Source organism: Babylonia areolata, chromosome 26 (genome assembly GCF_041734735.1).
Source record: "Babylonia areolata isolate BAREFJ2019XMU chromosome 26, ASM4173473v1, whole genome shotgun sequence".
Classification (NCBI taxonomy): Eukaryota; Metazoa; Mollusca; class Gastropoda; order Neogastropoda; family Buccinidae; genus Babylonia; species Babylonia areolata.
In genome coordinates, this window is record NC_134901.1 from 32,992,580 (window position 1) to 33,019,268 (window position 26,689).

Here is a 26,689-nt window from a genome sequence, read left to right on the forward strand (position 1 = left end):
CAGTGGATCACTGCCTATTCCATCGCTACCCCCCTGCTCCTGTGCTTGCGGTGGCTCAAGGTCGGCCAGGATGGAGTATTTATTTTTAGAAATGAATTTTTTGGATTCCGACCGAGTCGGAATATCCACCACCTCGGCCCTTCCCGATCCCGCCGAGGCCGCAACCCTCCCCTCCTTGAGTTTTGGAGGTACGGGGGGTTTCCGGCCACTTCCGCCAGCCCAAGGGCCAGGCAGACAAGAGGCGGGGCGAGGGGTGCCGGAGGGTGGGGGGGGGGGCGGGAGGCGGACAACGTGCCTCCGCCCGAGGCTTTTCTCTCCCGCCCAGCAGCCCCTGAGGACTGCCGCACAGGATGGGAAGGGGTAGACACAGCGTCTCCACCCAAGGCCAACGGTTCTAACAAGGCGGTTAAGTCGTCCGTCTGCGTTCCTGTGGACGTCGTCTGGACCGCAACGTCCACCATCCTGGGTCTGACGACAAAGGCATACTACGCCTTAGGCGACGCGGCCTCCACCTGTTTCCTTGCCTCAAAGAAGGATATTTTCTTTTCTGTCTTTACCTTCCGGATTTGTTTTTCTTTTTTCCAGGCGGGGCAGTCTTTCGATGAGGACGGGTGGCCACCTCCGCAGTTCGCACACCGGGCTGGACTGACGCAATCGCCCTGGTGCACCGCCTTCGAACAGGTGCCACACGCCTCTTCCTCTTCCTCCTTGCATCGGTCCCTGACATTTAAAACATCTTAGAGGGGACGGCACGTAAAGGCTTACACTAACCTTCAGGTATCAGACCCGAATGTCCTTGGGGACATCCGGGCAGCAGAAGGTGAGGAAGAAAGTGTTGGTCGGGACTCTGTCTGACCCCTTCCTCACCGTCACCCTGTACACGTCGGTCACTCCCTGAGAGGACAGCTCGCTCTTGATTTCAGCCTCAGGCACACCTTTCAACTCCGGGCATCTGATGACCCCCTTTGAGCAGTTGAGACCTTTGTGAGGGGAAACCTTCACCGCCCTATCCACGAAAGTGGTCGCCTTGAGAAGGAGCTGTGTCTGCCTTTTGGACTCTGTCTGCACTAAAAATGCTCCACTCCTCAGCCTCTTGATGGATTTCAGCGATCCCGCCAGACACTGAAAGCCCTTCTGGATAGCGAAGGGGCTGAGAGCGGACAAGGGCTTGTCATCTGTGCCCTCCATCACAAGTCGCGATGGCCAAAAACCAGAGGTCTCAACGACCTCCGAGTCTGAGTCTGAGTCGTCCGTTCCTGGTCTCCTCCTTTTTCCGAGTTTAGGGGTGTGTGTTTGTTTAGGATTCATGTTTAAATAATTGTCTATTCATCCCTCCCTTACCCACCCACCATGGGGTCCAACTTAGGGGCCAGGGTCAAGGGAACACCAGCTTGACCCCTTCCAGGTTTCGGGAAGGATATACGACCAACAGTCTAGCTCCAACGTGTTCCCCCCCGATCATGCCCAGCTCCCGGGGACAGAGAACCGAGCACTACGGGGGTTATCTTCGATAGCCACTAAACTGCCAGTCTTGACCCAGCCCCACGAAGGGGTAGCCGATTGACACACATGGGCCAATGTGTGCCGCCTGTCTTAGGAGAGGTCCGAGCCAAAGGGATGTGTTGACAGCAGCGTGCTCTCTCAATCCCCAGGATCTCATTCCCCTCCATCACAGGTCGCGCCGCACGGCAAACACGGCGGGCCTGAAGAAGGCCGCAGAGAAAAAAGAATGTGGAAAAGAAGGCTTGATGGGGAGCTGAGGACAGAAAAGAGGCTGTAAAAAGAAGAATAGAGAACAGCGAAAGGGACAGTGGGTCACGTTTAGTTTGGGCCTCACTCACGACCTGTTCGGCATGGGAAGCCCTATCAGGGGCAACAGTACAAAACCACCACTTATTCAGCCCTAACAGCTACGATGGCTACGTAGGCTGTCAATTAAGACCTGGGACCAAAGCAGCAAACCCCAAGAAGCACTGATGCCCCCGCCGACATAGCTCGCTCGATCACTGACCACTAAGCCTCCCGACCACGACAAGGTAGTGACCCTCCCGGCAGAGGGTCAAGAGAACACCAGCCTGACCCCCTCCATGGGTGCAACTGACAGAAAATTAAACAGAAATTTGGATCCAGGATGGGGACATTGGGAGACCCCTGTTAGTAGGTGGGGGACATGACCCCTGAAACTGAACCAGAGCTGAACCATGGTTTAAAAGGCAAGTGGAAGGCTCTCCATCAATCAAAAATAGAAAATTTCACCCCAAAAAAGTAATCAAACAAACTGCATGGTGAATTACTGAACTGGCTGTATTTACAATCTGACTAACACGAACTGAAAAACACAAACTTGAATTTTTTTAACATCTTGAATGGTGTGCATGTATGTGTATTATTTTTAATTTTCATTGCAAGTGAGTGTGTGTATGTGTATGTGTGTGTGTGTGTGTGTGTGTGTGTGTGTGTGTGTGTGCGCATGTGCGTTCCATTCAACTTGTATTGAGACAGGAGAGAGACAGACAAATGGAGAGAGAGACAGCCAGACAGGGGGTGGAAGGAAAGTGCAGGTTTGTATGTGTGCATGTATGTGCAATGCTTTCAATACAACTCCATGTATATGTGTGTGTGTGTGTGTGTGTGTGTGTGTTTTCAGTACAGCTCTGTGTGTGTCTTTTCAGTTCAGCTGTATGTGTGTTAAACTCTCTCTCTCTCCCTGTTTCATACAACTGTGTGTATGCATGAGAGAGAGTGACAGAGGAGTGGGGAGAGAAAGAGACAGAGAGACTAACAAAGAAATAGAGGGGGGTTGAGATAGTAGGTAAGAGTTGTGTGAATGCATGCACTGAATGTGCTTTGCTTTCAGTACAACTGTGTGTGGGGTGGGTGGGTGGGGGGGTCGGGGGCAGGGGGGGGGGTTGTTTATTCAACTTTGATTTGAGACAGAAAGACAGGCAAATGGAGAGAGACTGACAGAGAGAAAGTGAGGGGGTTGAGGCGGGTGGGGTAGGAGGCAAGTTTGTATGTGAGCATGTATGTGGATTGCTTTCAATACAACTATGCATGTTAATCTCTTGACTGCGCTGTTCAAGTACGGTGCACGTCATGAAATGTTGCTCACCAATGCTGTATTGATGTACGCCGTACGTCATGTTACAACATTCTATGTTTCAAGTCCCACACTGCAGAAAATACAGTCTGCCTACCATTAAATTAGCTACCCTGAGAGCTCTTTATCTCCCGAGTTCCATAAGCTAAAAATATTCACCTCATTGTCATATTTATGGCGAAAGTTTTTCAAGTTTGTACAAAGCTCAAGGAGCTTGGTGATGATCTTGGTCGTCCTGGACCATCTGGAGTTGACAACTTGACACAAACCTGCAGCTGAAGACCAGCAGCAGCAAAACCACAGTAAACAAGCCTTCAGCAATTCTGGATTACATCAAAAACATGGGTGCACCCTACGATGCCACAAGGAAAACCCTGAAGTGGTACAAATATCTGTGTGTGCATTTTCTACAAATTGCCATGCTGAATGCACACATCCTCAACAAAAAAAGCAGGCAACAACAGTACCTTCCTGGACTTCCAGAAGGATGTAATTTGTGCCATAATTTTTGGTGACCAAAACCCAGACACTGCTAAAGATGACCATGCTGTTTCCTGGACTTCCAGAAGGATGTAATTTGTGCCATAATTTTTGGTGACCAAAACCCAGACACTGCTAAAGATGACCACGCTGTTTGTCTGTGTGGACGACACTTCACTGATGTCATCCCACCAACCCCACAGAAGACCCGGATACAAAGGAGGTGCAGAGTCTGCTGGAAGAAAGGGCAAAGAAAGGATGTGAGGTTCTACTGCCCATGCAGACTGCCCCAGCAAACCAGCACTGTGTCTTGAGGACTGTTTCCGCAAGTACCACACACAGTATTTTTACTGGCAATAGATGCTGGTGAGTACACCTTTTTCATTCTTTGTGTAGACTGTGTTGGAGTCTTATGGACCTGGACACTGTTGCTCAGCCTTGACAGTGTGTGTGGTTGATTACAACCGTCACAAGAAAGACCTGGTTGATGTTGTAGCACTAACATGATGGAATGACAGTCCCAATTTTTTTTTTTTAATTCCATTTTATGGAATTTTTATGTCAGATTGACAACATAATTTGTCAACATAGGCTATAGCAAAACATACTAGCAGTGAAGGGGTTAAACTATGTATGTGTGTGTGTGGTTGTGTGTGTGTGTGTGTGTGAGTGTAATTTGCTTTTCACAGTGATAACATGTGCGTGTGGGTTTCACCTTCTGTCATGATCTGCATTTTGACAACTGTGGGCTTGACTTCAATCGACCATTAGGAAACCTGTGAGCTCAGTTTTCGCTCGCCAACTAAGTCACTCTTCTCTCAAAGCTTTGAGCCTTCACAAATTACGTTTTTGAAACTCCGGTTTATTTTTGTGGTTTGTTACAGGTCATCAGCAAACGATTTAGAACAGCCCACCAGTTTTTTTGTTATTTCAAAAAAAGGGACACTCCAATTTTAAATGTTGCTCCCACTCCTATTGTCTGTTAATAATGTGGACAGTCTCAGCACTGTTGGACATTGTTCCTGCCAATCTCTTCTTCTCTCCATCTTCTATCAAATCATCCGATAAAAGTTCATCATTGCCTTTGTGTTTATGTCCCAATACTTTCTGAGCATCAGATAAAGCAATTTTTGTCCTTTTGGTGGCAGACCAGGCAGCACTGACCAGCTGCAAACAATGGAACCACTCTCCTATTGTACTCTGTCTCTACTGCACAACTCAGTTTAGAGTTGCTGGAAGGTGATATGTTTTTGCTAGATGTTCCTTTGTTTTCATGGTGGTTCATAGTGCCTATTGTCAAGACTATCAAATGCCTTCATGAAGTCTGTGAAGAATCTGGTTAGGAAGTTATATTCTCCAAACCCATTTATCACACTTTAAATTATCAATCTCACAAGATATGTCACAAACACCATTATTACTGCTTAGAAAAATTGGTGTTTCATCAAACTATTTCTTGAATAGTTCAACATTTGCATTCGAATGCTGATAACCATTTTACACACCACATATGATAAATGAGGTTGGAACAAAGTCTGGTTTTGGAGGCATTAACTTACCCAGAGTCAGCGTAGGTCCTTATTTTCCATGGTACGCCTGGTACGGCAACATGTTCTTGGCACTGAGGTCTGGTTTCTCTGGTCAGGTCCTCACTTGTGGTGCAGTCTTTGGTCTGGTGGTGGTCTTCAGTGATCTGCCTAAACACCGTTGGGCAGATTTTTGTTTTCCTTCATCATCACACTCACACACAACTCCTCACACATTCAAATATCCGCTCCATGCAGTGTTAGTGTTGTTAGCTAGGGTTAAAGGTTAGATTAAACATGTGCTGAGAGAGGGGGACAGACAGGCAGAAACAAAGAGGACAGACAGGCAGAAACAAAGAGGACAGACAGGCAGAAACAGAGGACAGACAGGCAGAAATGAAGATAGGCAGAAACAAAGGGGACAGAGAGGGGGTACCAGTACTTAACTTTTGTTAATGTTGGTTTGTTTGGTGGCTCAGCTGGCCTGAAATCTTCAGTTCTTCCTGAGAACATACATAAAAACCAAATTACACCAATGGTTCGGAGTGTGTGTGAGTGTGCGAGTGTGTGTGTGTGTGTGTGTGTGTGTGTGTGTGCGAGTGTGTGTGTGAGTGTGCACGCGCATGTGTGCTGTCCCGGCAGGCAAAGGCCTAATATTCAAGCAAAAACATTTAAAACAGAGATGACCACGAGTTTACAAAATAAGATATGCCAGTCAAAAGCATACTGTCTGATTATATACATATATATGTCATGCTCAATACTGCTGGATGCTCAATAGTGGTACCTGCCCTTTACAATTGATGAGCCAAACCTTTTTTTTCCCTCTTTTTAATTCATTAATATGGTGGATGGTGAAAAACCTGGTGGAATCTTACCAAATGGGCAATGGTCGACTTGTGCATCCCTCATGGTGTCAATCCTGTCCTGGCCCTGAACATATTGTTTTGTTTCTCGTCACTGACATTTCAGACATATGGAGGAATTTAATTCTAGAATACCAGTATACAGTCATGTTTTGTGTGGACATTTTCAAAGAAACAGAGAGCTTTACATTAAAGTGATAGATCAGAAAATTAAAAATATCAAGAACATCAATCTAAAAAAGTGGTATCTGATTCAGAAGTTGTATTCTCCCAACCCATTTGTTGCACTTTAAATTGTCATCTCACAAGATGTGTCACAAAGTCTTATTTCCTATTGCTCAGAAAAATTAGTGTTTCATCAAATCATTTCTTGTATAGTTCAACATTTCCAGTCCAGTGCTGACAACCATTTTACATGCCACATATGAAAAATGATGTAGGAACAAAGTCTAATTTTGGAGGTGTTAACTTACCTGGAGTCGGAGTAGGTCCTCATTTTCCATGGTACGCCTGGTGCCGCTGCCCATTTCCCTGCTCATGGTGTCGATCCCGTCCTGGCCCTGAACATAATATTTTGTTTCTCATCACTGACATGTCAGACAGAAGGAATTTAATACCAGAATACAGTCACTTTTTGTGTACATTTTCAAGGACAAACAGCCTTACATTAAAGTGATAGATCAGATATGTTAGAATATTGAAAACTTCAATTTAACAAAGCAGAATCTGATTCAGAAGTTATATTCTCCCAACCCATTTGTCACACTTTAAATTGGCAATCTCACAAGATTGTCTCAAAAGTCGTAAGTATTACTGCTGAGAAAAAAATCACTGAACTGTTTTTTTTGTACAGTTCAACATTTGCAGTCAAAGGCTGATAACCATTTTACAGGCCACATAATATGGAGGCATGAACAGTGTTAGAGACAAAACAGCTACCAGCAATTGCTACCAAATGGAACCACTTTCCTATCATACTCTCTCCCGGCTAATTAGTTCCACTTTAAAAACATTTGTACAAGATTTGCTGCAAACTATAAATTTTCGCTGCTGATGATAAGATTCATAATCTGGTGTTCCATAAAAACTATGTAATTAGACATTTGTATTCCAATGCAGATTCACTTTTTACAGGCCACATTCGTTATCTTATCCTGATAAAATACAACTGGTACAATATCGGTCTAAAAAAAGAGATCCCTTCATGAATTTTAAGTAATAGTGTTAAAACATTTTTCTACATTGACGAGGGAGGGTTTCGGTGTAAACATTTTTTCAGCGGTGGTGGGTGGAGGTAAGGGGTGTGTATGAGGGGAAGGGGGAATGAGAAGGGGGAAACTTGTATAGGTTTGTGTTGGTGTGTGGAACACCTCACCTCGACGTCAACGGCTGCATGTTCTTGGTGCTGAGGTCTGGTTTCTCTGGTCAGGTCCTCTCATGTGGTGCAGTCTTTGGTGTGGTGGTGGTCTTCAGTGATCTGCCTGAAACACAGCTAAACACCTTCGGGCAGATTTTTGTTTTTCTCCATCATCACACTCACACACCACTCCTCGCACAAATGACCACACATTCAAACATTCACTGTGCAGTGTTAGTGTCATTGTTATGGGTTATAGTTAGATTAAACAACATGTGCTGTGAGAGGAGAGAGACAGGCAGAAACAAACAGGACAGACAGGCAGAAACAAAAAGATAGGTGGAAACAATAGGGACAGACAGGCAGAAACAAAGAGCACAGACAGGCAGAAACAAAGAGTACAGACAGACAGAAACAAAAAGGACAGACAGGCAGAAAAAAGGACAGACAGGCAGAAAAAAGGACAGACAGGCAGAAACAAAGGGGACAGACAGGCAGAAACAAAGGGGATAGAGAGGGTGGGGGGGGTACCTGTACTTAACTTTTGTTAATGTTGGTTTGTTTGGTGGCTCAGCTGGCCTGAAGTCTTCAGTTCTTCCTGAGAACATACATAAAAGCCAAATTACACCAATGGTTCAGAAACACTAAGAACATCAATCTAATGTTGAAACATGAATCATGTTAGGGGAGAGGAAGGGTGTGTGTGTGTGTGGGGGGGATATTCAAGCAAACACATCTAAAACAGATAGACCACTGAGTTTACAAAATAAGATATGCCAGTCAAAAGCATATTGCCTGATTATATATATATATATATATGTCATGCTCAGTACTGCTAGATGCTCAATAGTGGTACCTGCCCTTTACAATTGATGAGCCAAACCTTTTTTTTCTCCTCTTTTTAATTCATTAATGTGATGGATGGTTAAAAACCTTGTGGAATCTTACCAAACGGACAATAAGTGACTTGTGCTTTTGTTGTTTGTTTATTTGTTTTCAGATACAAGTCACACTGACAATGTTCAATGCTGCAAAACTTGCCAGACATTGATGAGCTTCCTCAAATCAAAATAAACAGATTCTCCTGCAACCTGATGTCTTTTACTCAAACTTCTGCAGCACTAAGATTCTTTTTCCCTCACTCACAAAGGGCAGCCCTTCAAAATTATCCAAACTTTTTTGATCCTACACAAGACAGAAATGCTATTTGAGCTTTTGCTCCACTTTCAATTCAGTAACAATTTCATAGCAGTCCCAAAGCCTGCAGATTTTTTTTTCTTAACTGCATTGCAAATCACATGTTACCTCTAGCTTGAACAGCAACAGAATCTTTCATAAATTGAGTGAGACAGTGGTTGAGAAAGACAGAGTGCATTGAGTATGATTATGAGAGTGTGTGTGTGTGTGTGTGTGTGTGTGTGTGTGAGAGAGAGAGAGAGAGAGACAGACAGAGGAAGTGTTTGTGAGAGGTCAGGAAGGGTGAGTGTGGGAATTTGTAGGATGGGGAGAGACAGAAGTACAAACAAATGAAAAAAACTTGACTTGTCCAGGGAATTGAGATAAGTACAATGACACTTTTTTCCACCTAGCCTGGGGGCAAAAAATATCAAGAAAAAAATCTATAAAAAAAAATTAAAAAGGGAGAGGGTAGATAGGGAGGGAGAGAATGTGAGATAGGCACACAAAGACAATAAAAAAGAGGGAGAAGGAAAAAGTTTGAGCATGTAAGTGAGGTACATAAGTTTATCAGGCAAAAACACAAGTTTATAAGTTTGTCAGTTTTATAACTTGCTTAAGCAGTCATTCAGATAATTTCTCTTTTCTTTTTCTTTCTTTTTTTTTTTTTTACTTCACCATTGAACACACAAACTATGTTTAATGAAACGTGTATATATTTATGTTATATGGTAGTACTGATTTGACTACAAACTATTCCTTTAATGAGGATACAATGGCGTTTTCCGTCTTTTTATTGAGTCCTGAAGAGTCACACTCAAACGAAAACAACTTTCAAACGAAAACCTGCAAATGTTACAAGCAGTTTTGTGTTTCTGAACCAAAGCATCCACTGTGGGCTGTGGGAGGCTGCAAAAATTAAACACCTAACCTTGTAGACGAAGGAATCTAGGCCCTTTTGAGACAAAATGTTTACAGCTTGGGTGAAATGGGGGTAGAGGGAGGAAGGCAGGGGAAAAAACTGGAGGGTGGAGAACCTGCAGGTACCTTACTTCTCACAAGGGCAATAATGGTCAATTCCTGTTCTGGTTTTTTTTGGTTTTTGTTGTTTTTTTGTCAGTCGTTTGTGTCACAATTCTGACACAAAGTAAAATCTTTTTAAAAAAATTATTGCATTCCTTTCATTTTTCAGTTGCAATAATAATTCTAAGACCCATTGGCAGACCAAAACATAGCAAAAATTCAGTAAATGATCTTATCCTGATAGAGTACAATTCATTTGCCAGGGTTCGAACTTCTTTTTTTTGAGTGCCGGTCAGGCACTCTGGTGGTTTTGGGGACCAGCATAATAAGATGAAATAAAATCTTTATTTCAACAGTATGCTAAGGAAAGTTCTGCCAGGCTTCACTGTACACGCGCTGGCACTTTTGTACTCCTGCTGTTTATTAATTTTTGTCATCCTGAGCTTCCGTCTGTTTCGGGAGCCTTTCTTCTAACATTGAAGATGAGAAACATCATTTGTCGCTAACACGCCATGAATAACAACATCTGCTAAGTGAGCTGCAGCAGACTTTTCTTTCTTTCTTTCTTTCTTTTGCGTTCGACAGCTACGCAGTCAGGGTCGAAGTCTGAGGGATGCCACAAACTCGGACGTCCGGCGAAGATCGGCTACTGTCCCCCAGAGCTTGGTGTTGAGGTCAGTACCCCCAGGCCAGGACTGCTGCTGCATCTTCTCATACAGGGGGCAGTCTTGGAGAATATGGGATGGGGTCTGGTCAGCCTGGCTGCAATCACATAGGGATGTGGCTGCCACTCCAATCCTCTTCAGGTGTGCTCGGAGGCCACAGTGTCCTGTGCGAAGGCGGTAGATGGTAGACTGGTGTCTCCTCTTCAGTGTCCTGATGGGATCCTAGTGTGCCTGGTAGCCTCCATTCAGGGTGACCCAGCCTCTTTGGAATCTGCTGCGGAGGACAGTTTTTGCTTCCTCATACATGGCAGGAAAGGTTGGCTGTGTGAGCTAGCTGGCTTCCTTAGCAAGGTGGTCTGCACGCTCGTTGCCTGGGAGGCCTACATGTGCAGGCACCCACTGGAGGGTCGTTGGGGCTGTTTGGATAAGGGTTGTGAGGGAGGCCTTAAGGGACTGGATCAGTGGACCAGGATCAGGGAGTCAAGGGCCTGGAGTGTGGACATGGAGTCAGTGAAGATGGAGATGCTGCCAAGGGGCTTTCCACAGGAGGAGAGGAATTCTGCTGCTGTTTTAATGGCCAGGACTTCAGCTCTGAAATTGGAACAGAGCTTTCCTCCAGGGAGTGCGATGCTGCTGTGCTCTCCATCGGGAAATCTGATGTAGACACCACTGCCTCCGTTGTGTGGCTTCCTCCGCTGATCCGTCCGTGTATACATGGGTCCAGGAGCTGGCTGGGTAGGACTCCTCTATCATGGCCAGAGTCAGGATCTTGAGAGTAGCTGGTTGCTGGTCTTTGGTGGTGATGCTAGGAACTCTGAGGCTGATGGTGGCCTCTATCTCTTGGTCGAGCCTCCAGTCAGACAAGGCAAGGTCAGTGCAAGACTCCCCTTTTGCCGCCAGAACATCACTGTGCTGTGCTCTGAGTGCTTTACACTGGTGGATGAGGCTCTGACGTTTGAAACAGTTCTTGGTGGGCTGCTCCAGTCTGTGGTGTAGGTGGTGTGAGGGCAGTCTTCTGAGCTTCTCTCCCTGCATCAGGACTTTCAGGTCGTGTCTTCTCTCCGGTGGCTCAACATTAGCAGTTTTCTCCATGTCATGGATCGGCATGGACCTCATGGCTCCAAGTATAAGGCGTAGTCTCGTATTTTGGACTTTGTCGAGCTGGCCCTTATTGGTCTTGGAGGCTGTGCCCCACAAGGTTGAGGCGTACTAGATGGTGGGTCTGACCACTCCCATGTAGACCCTGGCGAGAAGCCTGCTGTCTGCTCCCCAAGTCGTCCTGGCCAGCTTCTTCAGCAGGGCTAGCTTGCGGATGCCTCTCCTCTCCATCTCCTCAATCTGGGGCCTCCAGGTCAGGCGGGTGTCCAACTTGATGCCAAGGAGTGTTGGTATATCTGTCTGGGGCAAGACCTGTCCTTGGAGCTTCAGCTTGACTTGCTTATTGGCGGTGGAGAGAGAGGAGTGTTGCGTTGGTTTTCGTGGTGTTGAGCTCAAGACCCCAGTCTTCTGTCCATGTAGCGCTGCAGCAGACACTTTACATTTCGATCGACCGTGCTTGAGCTTGCTTTTTTGGTGTGTCTTTTGATTAATTTTATTTCACCTCTATCAATTCTGAGTGCCAACTGGGCACTCTCGGCAGAAAATTTGCTTGCCCGAGCCAACTTTTCGTAGCATTTGCACCAGGGCATCTGCTAAATTCAAACCCTAATTGCTATAGCATCAGACATGAAAATAAAATAAAAAAACAGATCATGTTTTTTTAAACTGATCATGTATTTCAATCAATAAAGAAACTAGAAAGCAGCATTATTATATTCACTTATCTAATCATTACTTTGAACACTATGTCAAATGATACCATAAACAGTTTGGAAAATGTAAAGATTCTTTTATGTTGATGGTATGGGTGGATACTTTTTTCAGAGGATGGGGGTAGGTGTGTGCATGGGGGAATATGTGTGGGATGGAAAAACCATATGCAAGTGGGCATAAGCCAGTCTGCATCTGTGTGAAAATAACTACCTCAACATGATCAGCGGCTACAAGCTCTTGGTGATGAGGTGTGGTCCTGTCTGATGGTGCAGCCCTTGGTCTGGTGGTGCAAGTCTTCAGTGACCTGCCTGAAACAGCTAAACACCTTCGGGCAGATTTTTGTTTTTCTCCATCACATACACACCACTCCTCACACAAATGACCACACATTCAAACATTCACTCTGTGCAGTGTTAGTGTCATTACATGCAGTATGGGTTAGAGTTAGATTAAACAACATGTGCTGTGAGAAGGGAGAGACGGGCAGAAACAAAGATAGACAGGCAGAAACAAAGGGGACAGACAGGCAGAAACAAAGAGGACAGACAGAAACAAAAAGGACAGACAGGCAGAAGCAAAGATCAGACAGAAACAAAGGAAACAGAGTAGGGGAGGAAGGGGGGGGGGGGCTGGTGGAGGGGATGTGTATCACGGTACTTAACTTTTGTTGATGTTGGCTTCTCTTCGGTGGTTCAGCTGGCCTTAAGTCTTCAGTTCTTCCCGAGGACGAACATCAAAAACCAAATTACAACAATGGTTCAGATTCAGAGCACTGTCATAAGACAGTGAGGGGGGCGGGGGGTTAAGTTTTACCATTTATCACATGTCTTCCCGCGAAGAATATTTCGTTGTCCTTATCCATACACACAAAAGAAGAAAATTCTCAGCTGCACCACATGACTGACCTGGCTACTAATCAGACATGTCAAGTGACAAATTATTCACGGAGTTACGAGTGATAACAATTAATTTTAAACAGCTCTCAAATGACTGGATGGACAGGTGAATGTCCGATTTTAGCATCCTAAATTGTTGCTCCCATTGGTTGCATCAGTTTTCATGGCTTGTCAGTGGGACCAACTTAACGGAAAAACGCAAGATGGTGGCATCAAGTAAAGTAACGTCAGGGTAGAGAATAAAATAGTCGAAATCCACTGAAAATTGGATACAAACTTACAACATTTAACGGTAACATCGTTTCATACATGCACATAAATTGACGGTACAATAACTCCATCAACAAAGTTAACTCAGTGAATCAAAACTTGGGCAAATTCAAAGTAATTACCAGACCAAGTGGCTTCTTCAACTGTTTGCAAATGCCGCGCGCACGCCTCATGAGTCAGTCACAGAGACAATGACGACGAGCTCACAACTTTGAAAAGCAACTGAAAGATCGTGAAAAGCGTGACAGGCGTGCACGTGGCTTACGTTGACACCAACCGGCCCTGCTCGTTCCACTTTGTGAACTGTTCTCTCGCTCTCTCTCTCTCTCTTTGGCTCAGACTCACTGACACACACACACACACAAACACACTGACATACACACACGCACACGCATGCATTAGTATTAGTGTGCACACACAGAGACACACACAGAGATACACTGAGACACACACCGCCGGGACACACGCTTGATTTAATGGGGTTTTGTTGTTGTTGTTGTTTTTAAACACGGCACACGAAATGGAGTTAACCGAAGAGAAAGAAACGTTCTTTACGACTGAACAAACTTGGCGCTGCTCAGTTCGCTCATGCAAACCACCAAAATCAAGTTCCTCCAGAAACTCAAGTCAGTGTTGTTATGTCAATAGTACACACTGGCAGTTTTAGTGTGGCTCAGTGTTGCAGCCGCTTCCACGGTAGCTATCATATTGTTTCCGTGGCATATATATTGTAGCTGGTGACAACTGATATGTGCCGACATCAGCTGACTGACGGCACGGGTTGTTCATGGACTCCGGTGAGCACACATTGTCTTATCCTTCAACAATTAATGCAGTGCATACTGGAGACTCAGTGTCGGAACAAAACTGACTGACAAAAACCTCCAGTGCATCGCCGCCGCGGGCAAAAACGTGTGGCCGGTGCACGGCACTTAGTGCACGCGTGCGTGCGTTCAGTTCGTGTCACTGAGTGTGTGTCCCAGTGTGTTCGTTCGTTTTTAACATCTTTTCTCTGTGTCTACTGACACGCGCGAGCGCCCCGCGGCGCGCGTGTTGCCAATGTGAGTGTGTGTAAAACATTGATGAAACAAAACTCCTGTTATCTACAACAACACATGGACATCAGTCAGTACAAGGTGAACTGCCGGTGACAACAACAATAAAACACACACACACACACACACACACGTGCACGCTGACCGTGGCAAACACAACTCTCTCTCATACACACTACACACACACGGCACACATTGTGACACACGATACACACATCACCGCCCCCCCAAACCCCCCACCCCCCACCGTGACACACACACACATACACACACACACTAACCCACATATCCTCTCTGTCGATCTTTACTCCATCCTGTTCATGATAATCAAATCTGAACGGTTTTAATTTGGACTGTCTGTCCGTCTATCTGTCCCAGTGTCTGCCTGTCTGTCTCCGGCTCCGTCTCTCAGTGTCTCTGTCTGCCCTTTCTGTCTGTCTGTGCCGTGTGCCGTGTGTGTGTGTGTGCCCCTCTCTCTCCAGGGACGATGAAAAAAGCACATCATTGCTTAGTCAGGTCTATTGTCCCCGACAGAAAAGAATTTTGCATTGTTCCTCTCTCTCCGCAATCTTAGTTGATTGTCACAAACTATTTCCACAAGAGGCTAACTTTTTCTTTTTGCTCCCCCAACCCGCCAACCCCGGGCCGGCCTGCGGCTGTGTATGACTGACGCACATCAAGTCAGAGACGAAAACTCGGTGAGACAGAAAGAGGCTGGGGGAGACTGAGTCAGTATTAAAACAGAGAAACAGACTGACCATTTAGAAGCAAGAAATAGCCAAGATCGAACGATGTACTATCTCTCCGTGTAGGCCTACTTTTAACACACTATGAAATCAGTAGACGCACCGAAATCGGCATTGCGGAAAGAGGCATTAGAACTGACGTTAATTTGTTTCATGACATACACATTGTTTTTGACGAAGCGATATTGACAGACTGGGGACCGGCGTTCACTAAATTGTGAAACATGCAGATTAATGCAACCGTTAAGGACTGACGCTTCGAAGTGGGACGGAATACGACTAATCGTTCAGTTCGCACCGATCAGTGATTACACGCTGTTCGGCGCAGTTACCATTCTCCAGGGAACTTTTTGGGGGCCGGTCCGTCGGCAGCATCACGGTAATGATATTCAGTCCTACTAGTACGAATACTAACTAAAATGACTAATACCAATACTACTACTAATTGGGTAGTAATGATACTATGTATACTAACACTGAACTTGACAACAATAGCAATACTGGCTCTCTCTCTCTCTCTCTCTCTCTCTCTCTCTCTCTCTCTCAGTCTGTGTGTGTGTGTGTGTGTGTGTGTGTGAAAACAATCAATAAATAAAATCGAAAACATGAACAATCCATGCAAATACGTGACGTATAACCCCACCCCCCAAAACCATATACCTTAAATATATGAAACAAATCAATTAATATCTTTTCCCCTGTTTATATGTTGCAAACCACATCAAGTTACATGATATTGCTTATCAGTGCTTAATCATACCGATTCAAATCTTTAATTGTTGATTACTCAAGTTCGCTTACTGTTATCATTAGTATTTCGTTCTAAGGATGTTATATTGTAATCTCATAGTTTACACAAAATTTCACCAATTATAAGTTATCTAACACACACACACACACACACACACACACACTGCGTGAACAGTTACTTTTCCCTCACCAGTAGCTGTCTTTTTCTTCTGTTTGTCAATAAACTTATGGTTAAAAGACGCTAAACTGAAGAAGAAGGCGACGACGACAACAACTGCAGCAGCAACAACAACCACACACACACACGCTCACACACACACACACACACACGGGGGAGTATCGACACGGGGGAGTATTGACGCGGGGGGGAGTAATGACATGGGGGAGTATCGACACGCTAACAACCTTGTGGAATGGACGGGAAAACCATGCATTTGCACTTCAATGGTCTTTTTTGTATTTTATGTCATGTTATCCCCCCCCCAAAAAAAAAACAAAAAAAAAACAACAAAAAACCCAGACTGGCAGATGCATGTTTTTCCCCATTGACCACCCTTATCCCCACGTCCACCTACCCTTTTTTGTCGCCTAATATCACTTTTAGTGGATTAACATAAGATTGAAGACAACCACTATTACTGCTCCTGCTGGTGTCCATTCCATTCCATTCATTCTCCTGCCCGGGATGGGCGTAGAGGAGACATGAGGGACGATTCCGTAGTCAGACGACGCCATCCGGTTCTATCTTCTGCCTGTCGTATCAGCGTAGCGCTATCCATATTGGTCCATTCCTTGATGTTGTCCATCCAGCATTTGGCTTGCCTCCCTCTTCGCCTACCACCCTCTAGCGTTCCCTGTAGAACTGTCTTTTGCAGTGAATTGTAGCGTGTCACATGCCCGAACCATGACAGCTTCCTCCTTTTGACCACTGCTAAGAGTGGTTCCAGTGGACCCACTAGCATAGTTATTTGGCTCTTGACAAAGTCATTGGTCTTTCTGTCCTTCCATGAGATTCCAAGCAGTCGTCTGAAGCATTTTGTCTCAAACGTCTGGATTTTCCTAGTAGTCTCTGCTGTTAAAGTCCAACTTTCACATCCATACAGCAGTATGGATAGCACCAGGGATCGGTACAGTTTGATCTTTGTTGGAAAGCTGATCTCTCTGCTCTTCCAAATCTTGCTGAGCTTAGCCATTTGCTGATGTTGCGATCGCTATCCTGATCTTTATTTCAGTTGTTGAGCGACCGTCGTTTGTGAGGGTGGTGCCGAGATATTTGAAAGCATCCACTTCTTCAAGTTGTTGTCCGTTCATGAAGATTTGAGCTTGGGTGTTGGTTGAGCTGTTTACCAACACTTTGCTTTTCTCGGTGCTCACTTCCATTCCGTATGCACCTGCTCTTCCTTCTAGTCCCTTGGTGAGGTCTTGTAGTTCTTTGTTGCTGCCTCCTAGTAGATCTGTGTCATCTGCGAATCTCAAGTTGTTGATGATTCTTCCTCCTATGGAGATGGTAGAGTGGAAGTCAAGGAGGGTTTCGCGCATGATGTTTTCTAGGAAAAGGTTGAATAGTACTGGGGAGAGCAGGCAACCCTGACGGACACCGACTGTGGTCTTAAAGTATATTCCGATTTGGTTGTTGAGGAGGACTGCGCTGCTGGATGTCTTGTACAGCGCCTGAATGACTTGGGTGAGACCCTCTTCGATGCCAAACTGTCTGAGTACCTGCCACAGTCCATCATGCCACACCCTGTCAAAGGCTTTCTTGAAGTCTATGAAGTTGTGGAACAGGTCTCTTTGATGTTGCAGGTGTTTTTCCATCAGTAATCGGCAGGTGAAGATCTGTTCTACTGTGCTTCTGCCTGCTCTGAATCCGGCTTGTCCCTCTGCCAGGTGTTCTTCAGCCTCTTTCTTGAGTCGGTTTAGAATGACTCGAAGCATGATTTTGCTCGTGTGGCTAATAAGACTGATTGTCCTGTAATTCTGGCATTGGCGGAGATTCCCCTTTTTTGGTATGGGGATGATGAGCGACCGAGTCCATTCTGAGGGCCACTGTTTTGTCTCCCAGATCTTTTGACAGATTGCTGTTACAATTGTGACCAGCTCATTCCCTCCGTGTTTGAGCAGCTCTGCCGGAATGTTGTCTGCTCCAGGTGACTTTCCTGCTGGTAGACTGCGTACAGCTTCTTCCACTTCTTCCCTCAACACTGGCAGGGGTGAAGGTTCCCTTGATGGTGTTATGTCTCTGTCAATCAAACTGTCATCTGGTTGTATGGGATAGTTGTATAATTCTTGACAGTATTGTGTCCATCTGTTCAGAACAGCGGAGCTTTCTGTCAGTAGTTCGCCTGAGGTATCCTCAATGACAGACGATTTGTTCTGCTGCGTCTTGGTGAGTTTCTTCAGTGTGGCATAGGCAAATTTGCTGTTTCCTCCTTCCATTCCTTTTTCGATCTTCTCACACTGGTCGCTGATCCATTGTTCTTTGGCTTCTTCCATCTTTTTTCTCACAAGTTTATTGGTTTCACGATACTGTGCGGCTTCGTTAGGGCTAGTGTTTTTCGTCTTCTTCAGGGATCTTCTCTTATCACACAGGTCAAGGATATCGTTAGAGATCCATGGCTGGTGTTTCTTCCTCTGTCGCCCCAGTACCTCTTCAGCTGTTTCACGGACTGCCTCATTGAAGGTGTTGGTGAGGTCGTTGATGTTGTTATCCAGAAGGCTGAGTGCCGCAAACCGTCCCCCGAGCTGAGCTTGGTGTACAGTAAGAAAAAAACAACTACGAATCATTGTATACAAACGTGCTCGCCCACGGAATTGGCCATATTAAGAAGATCCAGGCCCATTGTTCTTTCCAAATGTTTATTATCATCGAGCAATGTTTGATTTTAATTAGATTTTATTCTAAAATGGGGCTTACGGAATGATTGCACTCAATTTCTGAGGTTTCGTACATTCAGACGCTTTACAACTTGCGGAAATTTAGGCAGGCAATACTTTCAACCCTGCTCACTGTTTTTCTCTATCGGTTGATCAAACAAGGACGCTGAAACTGCTTAGATTACGAGTAAGTGTTTACATGATTTATTTATATCTAGTTTGCAACTAAAGTTGTTTTATTTGCATGGTGGCATTGGCAGTTATTTACAGTTAATATCATTTGCATTTGCACACGTCGTCTCTGTTTCAATATGGCGGCTCTCACCGATTCGGCTCTCAGTGATTTGCTGAAAGTGAAACAGAAAAAACAACTAACAGACAAAAGCGCGTTTTTTATTTAATGTATGGTGTGTCTGCAATGTAGGAATATGAAAAGGCAATGAATGCTACATTTATTCATGTAAATATAAATAATTCTTAACCATTTTTCGACACTTTCACTTTGGAAATGATAAAGTTTGAAAGCAAAAAGTGAAAAACGCACTCAGTGTGTTTAACTCAACAAATCAAATGTTTTATAAATGATTTTAGTCATGGGCCACAGTTGTGCGTATGGTTTGATGCTTATCTGGTGATGTGAACTGAATATGTCAGTAATGTTCTGTTTTGATATCCACCCTCGGTTGTGGGACGACTGTTTGAACCACGTGTTGCAATGCAGATCTGTATATATAATTGCTACTAAAAAAAAAAAGAAGAGTACTATGATAAATCAAACGACATTATTTGAAGTACATGATGTACTGTGATATAATAATAATCATATACAGCTACAATCCCTTGTTCATAACAGTTGTAAACATCAGAATATAAAATACAGATCCTACAGTACAAACATCAGGTTCCATTTCTGAACTCAACATGATCACAAGCATTGCAGACTTAAAACAATGAATGCCACTGAACAAGGTACAATTCAGTGTAGAAAAAACTGAAATCATGCTCTTTGCTTCCTCTAAATTTCAAAATAGACCTCTTTCTTGGGTTACCTGCATTGGCATATTTTATGATCTTACCTTTTCTTCTTCAGTCTGTTATCTCTGTGTTACATTTGATCCTACTCTTTCTTCGGGCAGCCTGTATCCAATATCTGTAAAGCAGCCTACTTAACATCAGAAAAATCACTTTCATTCATCATTTCCATTCCACTGAAGCTACAATGACACTTGTCTGTTCATTAGTCTTGTCGAGGCTTGATTATTATATTTGATATTATAACGGTCTCCTGGCTGGTTCATCTAAGTACTGACCTTGGAAATCTCCAAAAGGCCTAGAACAGTGCTGCCAGTTTAGTCTGCAAGTCACCTATACCTCTTACAGTCTCTTCATTGGCTACCTGTACAATACAGAATCAACTACAAATTTGCATGTATCTATAGATCTATCTGTTTCTCATCTGTTTCTGGCATTGCCCACAGATGTCTTACAGATATGATCCACATAGACATCCCATTTTGTAAGCTCTGTTCTCCCTCAGATGCTTGTCTGCTTTCCATCCCCTCTGTCAGATCAAAGTCCTTCAGTTAGCCTTCTTTCTCTTTTAATGACCCAACTGTCTGGAACCAACCCCCTGTGCAGGAGCTCTTTGTCTACTTCATTCATTTTCAAGTCTTCCATGAAAACCTACTTTAAACTAATTTAGAAACCACCACCCCACCTATTTGTTATCATATTGTATTTCTCATCCGTTTGTGTGTGTGTGTCACTGTGTGTGTGTGTGTGTGTGTGTGTGTGTGTGCGCCTGTTTTTGTAAAGTACTTTAGTGCTCTATTTAGTGAATTAGTGCAATATGAATATATATATATATATATATATATTATCATTATCCTTCTTTCTCTTATTATTATATAGAAAAAAGAAAAAGTTCAGATCTTCTACTATTCTAGTTTTACATATTTTATCATTATGGTGATCATTGAAATAACATTTTTGACCGAATTGTTAACACATAACTATTGACAGTCCCCATGTTTGAATTTTTTGTTTGTTTTTTGTTGTTGTTGTTTTTTTTGTTTGTTTATTGCATGGTTTATTTGTTAGTGTGCACAGAAAGAGCGTCTCTCTAACTGGCACAGATGAGAGAGTGTCTCATGGGTTTGCACCATATAGTGACTGAATCAGTTAACCGTATATTTTTTATACTCATTGACAACTATTTGCCAAGCTATGTTTTTGTCATGAAGGGTAATGATAAAAAATAATAATAAATCTAACATGCACACTACAAAAAAGTAAAATGAAAGAAAGTGAACACAGTACCAGTCTTGACAATTCCATACAGAATTAATAATTTTGCTGTAGGAAAAATCCTGCATTGATACAGATGGAAATTTCCCTTGTGGGGCACATTTTTGCACATTGGAAGGGGACAGAAATTTCTGTTCTGGGGCACTCTAAGGGGGTAATCATTTAATGTATCAAATTAGGAATTAACTGTTAACTATAAAGTAATTCAATCAATAGTTTTAACCCACTGACATTGACTATGGAGCAAAAAAACACTGATAACGGGTCACATCATCTGTTAATATTATATGATTAAGGCTCCTTCGATTTTGGAAGAAAATAGCTGTTAACTAAGACAAGGTGAGGTGTATTCACTATTCACAGAATCTAAAGACAATCTGCAGTATCCATTGATTCGGACAGTTATAACATGGTAATTTTGAAGTTATAACCCCCTGCCTCCCTCCACCCTTGGTCTTTTTTCTTCTTCTCTTAAAAAAAAAAAAAAGAAGAAAAAAAGTGAGGAGGCAAGTTGTTATGACTACTGTATACCAGCAGAACTTTACTTTGAAACAATGAAAGGAATATTTTGATAGTGAAAGATGAATATATGCAAGGGAAAGTTAGATTGATAATGAGATTATTCAGTCTTTGATCATTTCTTGAAAGAAATAGATATTTCAACATTTGGAAGTTCTTCACAACAGTGACAATATTTTTGTGCCATTACAGAAAATGAAACTTTTGCTCTGGAGAAGTGATGAAACTCAGAAAAGCATCCTGGTATTGTAATTGTGCCTTGCACAGTCAGTTTCAATCCTCTTTTTGTTTGAAATAATAATGATGACTATAATAATAAGTTTATTTTTGTAGCACCCAATCAAATTATTTTGCTCTAAACGCTTAACAATTACAATAGTTCAAATATTTAACACACACACACACACACAATATGTGTGTGTGTGTGTGTGTAAAATTGTGTGTGTGTGTGTGTGTTATAAATCAATGTCCTAAAACCAGTTTGAAGATCCAAAAACAATTGCTTATACCACAACGCCATATTAATGCAAAATCCAAAGTCTACAACACCCAAAAATCAGTCCCACTCCTCCTCCCTCCCACCCACACAACACCTCAACAGCACATACTGAAAACAGAAACAAGCACACACCCATACTGTTGCAGGCATCAGTAGATCAATTAAAGGCAGTTTTAAACAGATGAGTCTTGAGGTTGGTTTAGAAGCTGGAAATGGACTGGGAGTGTCTTATGGCAAGGAATAGTACCACTGGATGGGGCATTGAATGTAAGGATCTTTGACCGAATAGCTGAGTCTTATCAGTGGGAATTTGAAGAATACAACTGTTTGGTGATAAATGTAGTTGTCTTGTTAGAATGCAAACAGTGAGGAGATCAGATAGTATGGTGAAGAACCAGAGAAAGCATAATAGCAATGTGTATAGACTAATAGAGTTTATATAATCAGTCCTGAACTGTATTGGCAATCGGTCCAGTTTCAGTACAGACTGAGTATGGTCACACTTGGGGCATTTCAGTACAAGACGGGCAGCTGAGTTGAAAATATCATTTTCTGTTTTCGTTGCAGATTTTAAACACCCTTTTCACACATAACCATGTCTCGGCCTGGGCGTCACTCTCGTAGCCATAGCAGGAGCAGGAGTCGAAGTCCTGATTCCATGAGAGGTAGACGAAGAGAAGACAGACCTTGGCTGAAGAGAAGTCGAAGTCGGAGTGGATCCAGATCCAGATCCAGATCACCCCGCAACAGAGGTCGCAGATCCAGGTCACCATTTAAGCGACCAGTCATGAGCAAAGAGCCCAAGTACTTAAACTCTCGTGTGTTTGTTGCAAACCTGGCTTCAGACCAGACAAGCGATGCAGAATTGCAAGATCTCTTTTCAAAGTATGGAAAAGTCATTGGTAAGTTTTTGATCAAAAGATCCAATTGAAATTTACTGCTATTTTGTCACAAACAAGAAATATTCATTTGTCTTTTATGGAACTAAAGGTTGCGATTCTTATTCAGTATTGACTTCTGTGTGTAAATAAACTTAAACGCAAGTCATGTAAACAACATTGTAATCAGTTGTCTTTGTTGTCCCTGTCTGCATGTGCGTGTCTGTATCTGTGCATGGAAAGTTTTTTTGGTTTTTTTTGTACTTTTTAGTTTTTAATGTTGACCTTTTCTCAGCTAGAGCAAGTGGTATAGATACCAGACTTGGTAGGATGGTAGTAATGAGACACAACTGACAGACTTGGTGGAATCTGGTGAACAGTTCTTCTTTGTGGTGCTCCTGTGACTCTTACAGTGTAGATGGAGAAGAAAAAGGAGTTTTGATTTGAACAAGACTTGATAGAGCTCATGTATTGCATCCAGTTCTCATGAAACTTAGACATGTCAGAGTTAAAACAGTGACAGGTCATGGTGGCAGCATGAATTCAAGGTAAGAAGTCAAAGTTCAGGGTCAGATCATGTCATAGGTATGTATGGTACTTTGTAGTCAGTCGTGTTCAACACTGACCATCATAACAGCAGAGGAGGCAACTGCTGTCCAAACTATCTGGGCTAGAATTTGATTATAGTGGAGAGTGTCTTGCCCAAGTTACATCCCCACTCTCTTGGTCAAAATGAAGAGGATTTTAGGGCAGTCAGCGTTGGGATGGTTCCCAAAGGCCAACTAGCCCCTAAGGCTGCAGCACAAAGAGCCAGTTCAATCTTGCCTCCTGGTTTGTGAGTCATAGTCCTTCACAAAAGACCAAGCTGCAAACAACTTCTTATTGCAATGGAGAAACCATTGATCATACAGCTATCACTTTGCTGTTGGCCCAACTGTATGCTTATGTCAATCTGTGATATAACTTTATAAGCTGAGTGTTGGGCCAAACACATCATATGACATTGTTAGCAAAAGACACAAGAGAGAAAAGGTTATGCATACAGTCTTGATAAACATTTATAGAAGTGAAGATTTAAGGTTAATTGTGAAAGTCACAACATTGTGCAATAATATTAAAATTTTCTAGTTAGATGATGTGCTTTTAAGTGTCCTTTTTTTTTTGCCCCATGATTCCTTTCTTGGATTAAATGGGTATGCTGATCTTGAAAAGCAAATATTGGTATTCTGTGATATTTCTTTTTATATGGAAATCTAAAGTCTCTACAGTCGGTTTTTTTTTGTTTTTGTTTTGTTTTTTAAATAAAAAAGGATGTGTCTGAGAAACTGAAAGAAAAGTCTTGAAGATGAGTTGTACTTTTTTCTTGTTTTTTACAGACACTTTGGTTCATCACAATGGCTACGGTTTTGTCCAGTTTTCTTTGGAAGAAGAAGGTAGAATGGCAGTTGAAGCTGTCAGTGGAATGATGTTTCACGGGAAGAAATTGAGTGAGTATGCTGAATAACATTACATTTATAGTCACTGAAACAAGCTTTAAAAGTGTTTTGAAAAATCTTGGCCAGGCACTTGAAATACAGGGCCTTGGTTTGCATCAGATTTTCTGTTTTTGATGGTGGTTCATTTCCCTTTTGCAAAAAAGTTATGTTGGAATTAAAGAAAAGAAAAATTCAGATATAAACTGGGGGTCTAGATTATGTTAACTGTGAACACTGAAATGAAAACACTTCATACTTAACTATTTTAGGTAAATTTACTGTGTAGCAAGCTCTTGTTTTCCTGTTTTATTACCAGTGACTCACTTCAAAGTAAAATTATAAAAAAAAATTATAGGAAAAAAATATTTTAGGAAGAGAATATAATGTTATCAAGATACAGACAGTATTATGCTGTATTGTTCTCTTGTTACAACAGAATTCTCTGTGTGGAATTTAGACTGTTCTCCACAGGGAGAGTATATTTCTGCAGTGAGAGTGGCTGACATAAGAGAAAATTTGAGAATTGTCATTTGTTTTATTGATTTTGATGTACATCAGCCTGATCAGGTCCTTTTTTTTTCCTTCAGAGTGTAACATGGCAGCTGAAGGAGGGAAACGTGGCAATGCTGGTGGTGGTAGCAACATGGGGCGAGGAGGTGGAGGTGGGGGACCTCCTGGTGACAACAGGTACTTCAATGTCTTATAATTGTTTATATGTCTTTTACTCTTTAACTTCCACTAGATTCAATTTGGTTGTGTTAGATAAACAAACAAACAAACAAAAACCCCAACCCAACAACAAAAACTGTTCTTTTTCTATTGTAGTTGAAAAACAGGTAGTTCATTATGTTATTTTGTTTGTGCGCATGTGTGTGTGTGACACTTCAAATACAAACAGGCACTTCAAAATGTGTATTTGGTGTCATATACTGTACCATGTCAAACTGATGCAAACTAGGCCTATTGGTTTGCTCTGCTTGGCCAAATTTCGCGCGGCTAACAGTGAAAAGACGGGCCCACCCGCTCTCAGCCAATCAAACGCCTCTAAAAACTATAAGCGCTTAATCATTCCTTTGGCCAAGGCTCTCCACGCCCTCTTGTCAGGTTTACGCTCTGTCTCGTCTTACGCTTTTTTCGGCTATTCAGCGTATCCTTTTGTCCTTATTTTGTTGCATGCGGCTTGTGTTTATTGTATTCTTACATTCTGTGTACTCGATTCGACTGGGCACCCTCGATTCGTTCGATTTTTTCTGCCTCTAAGTCGATCCTGTCTTTCCTTTCTCTGTTGGGGGTCGGATTTTCGCTGGGTGCCTAAGCGCGGGTTCCATGCCTCGTGTGCCATACCACGAAGGCAGGGAATCATGATGCTGGGATTGAGACTCGGTAAGAGACTCTCCCAGGCCCGGAGCTCATGATTCCTCCCGATACGGACCGCGGCGATGCGTCGTTAGACGCTCATCGCGGAGACGACGTTCGTACCAGTAAAACGGTCATGAAGGGGACCGGGGGGAAAGAGGTACGAGCGTCGCCTCCCGAGGTGTCCCAGCGCGAGGCAGGGAGAAGGGTGAATGGCAAGTCATCTCCGTGCTGTGGGGACTCGCAGCTAGGCGCGGACTCCCAAGGGGAGGCCGCCCCCGGCCATTACCCGGGTCCTCACTCGGAGACGGCCCTCACGTGCCCCATTGTTGTTCCCCCTCCTCCCTTCTCTGTCGACCCCCCTCCCCCACCTCCTTTTGGGGGGGGAGAAAAATTTGGTTCCGGGGGGGGATCTCTACTTTGCCCACCCCGGGCCAAGCCACCCCAGTCTCCCCACGGGAGGGGATTCGGGGCGCGTGGCAACCTGCTCTGCAGGTCTTCCCGCTATCCGGCCTGTCTCCCCTGCTGGGGGAGGCCCGTGCGTGTCAGGCGGTTCCGGGCAGTCAGCCCGCTCGTCTTCGGGCGGGACTGACACCCAAGTCGGACCTGACCTCCCTCCGACTTGGCCAGGTTGTTCCCTTCATGGAGGTCAACGCACCAGTGACCCTTGGGGTTCGGGTCACAGTATGGCTGGTGCCCACGGGTGGTTACCCCCATTCTACCCGTACTGGGGTGCACCTAGGGTGCACACTGGGTTGCCGGGAGCACCAAGGGCCAGCCCCTTGTCCGCTCCCCACCGGACCCAACCCAGCACATCTCACAGGGTGACACACACAGCCCCGACAAGTGGGATCGACTTCTTGTCGGTCAGGTCGAGCTCCTCGACCAATATTGCCACTCTGTCCACAAATCGGGCCTCTGTCAACCCACAGGTGACCTCCACGGTCACAACGGCCTCCTTGTCAGGACCGACGGCTGCTCAGGGGCCCTACTCGGCCCGGCGGAGCCGGCAGTCCCCACCTGCCCAGCCCTCGGTCCTACAGTGAGATGAGTGGGTGT

The 26,689-nt window shown here is 43.9% G+C and overlaps 2 protein-coding genes across 6 annotated transcripts in view; one reads left to right on the forward strand and one right to left on the reverse strand.

Moving 5' to 3' along the window:
* Positions 1 to 17,033, reverse strand: part of LOC143300521 (uncharacterized) — a 54,543-nt gene extending 37,510 nt beyond the window's left edge. For both annotated transcript variants that reach the window (XM_076614260.1, XM_076614258.1), the window contains exons 1-6: positions 12,216 to 17,033; positions 7,348 to 7,927; positions 6,446 to 6,532; positions 5,985 to 6,039; positions 5,554 to 5,609; positions 5,140 to 5,277 (exon numbers count right to left, since the gene is read on the reverse strand). The gene's annotated coding sequence lies outside the window, so the exon portion shown is untranslated. The remainder of the gene's footprint in view (positions 1 to 5,139; positions 5,278 to 5,553; positions 5,610 to 5,984; positions 6,040 to 6,445; positions 6,533 to 7,347; positions 7,928 to 12,215) is intronic.
* Positions 17,034 to 18,344: 1,311 nt separating this feature from the next.
* The window catches only part of LOC143300518 (nuclear receptor coactivator 5-like), a 57,954-nt gene continuing 49,609 nt past the window's right edge, over positions 18,345 to 26,689 (forward strand). Inside the window, exons 1-4 of one of the 4 annotated variants that reach the window (XM_076614256.1) lie at positions 18,345 to 18,480; positions 22,489 to 22,823; positions 24,176 to 24,286; positions 24,862 to 24,961. In XM_076614256.1, the coding sequence (XP_076470371.1) occupies positions 22,517 to 22,823; positions 24,176 to 24,286; positions 24,862 to 24,961 (518 nt within the window). In that variant the 5' untranslated portion in view covers positions 18,345 to 18,480; positions 22,489 to 22,516. Of the gene's footprint in view, positions 18,481 to 18,575; positions 18,784 to 18,895; positions 19,057 to 22,488; positions 22,824 to 24,175; positions 24,287 to 24,861; positions 24,962 to 26,689 lie in introns of those variants that run through there. The other 3 variants (XM_076614253.1, XM_076614255.1, XM_076614254.1) reach the window with 3 other exon arrangements.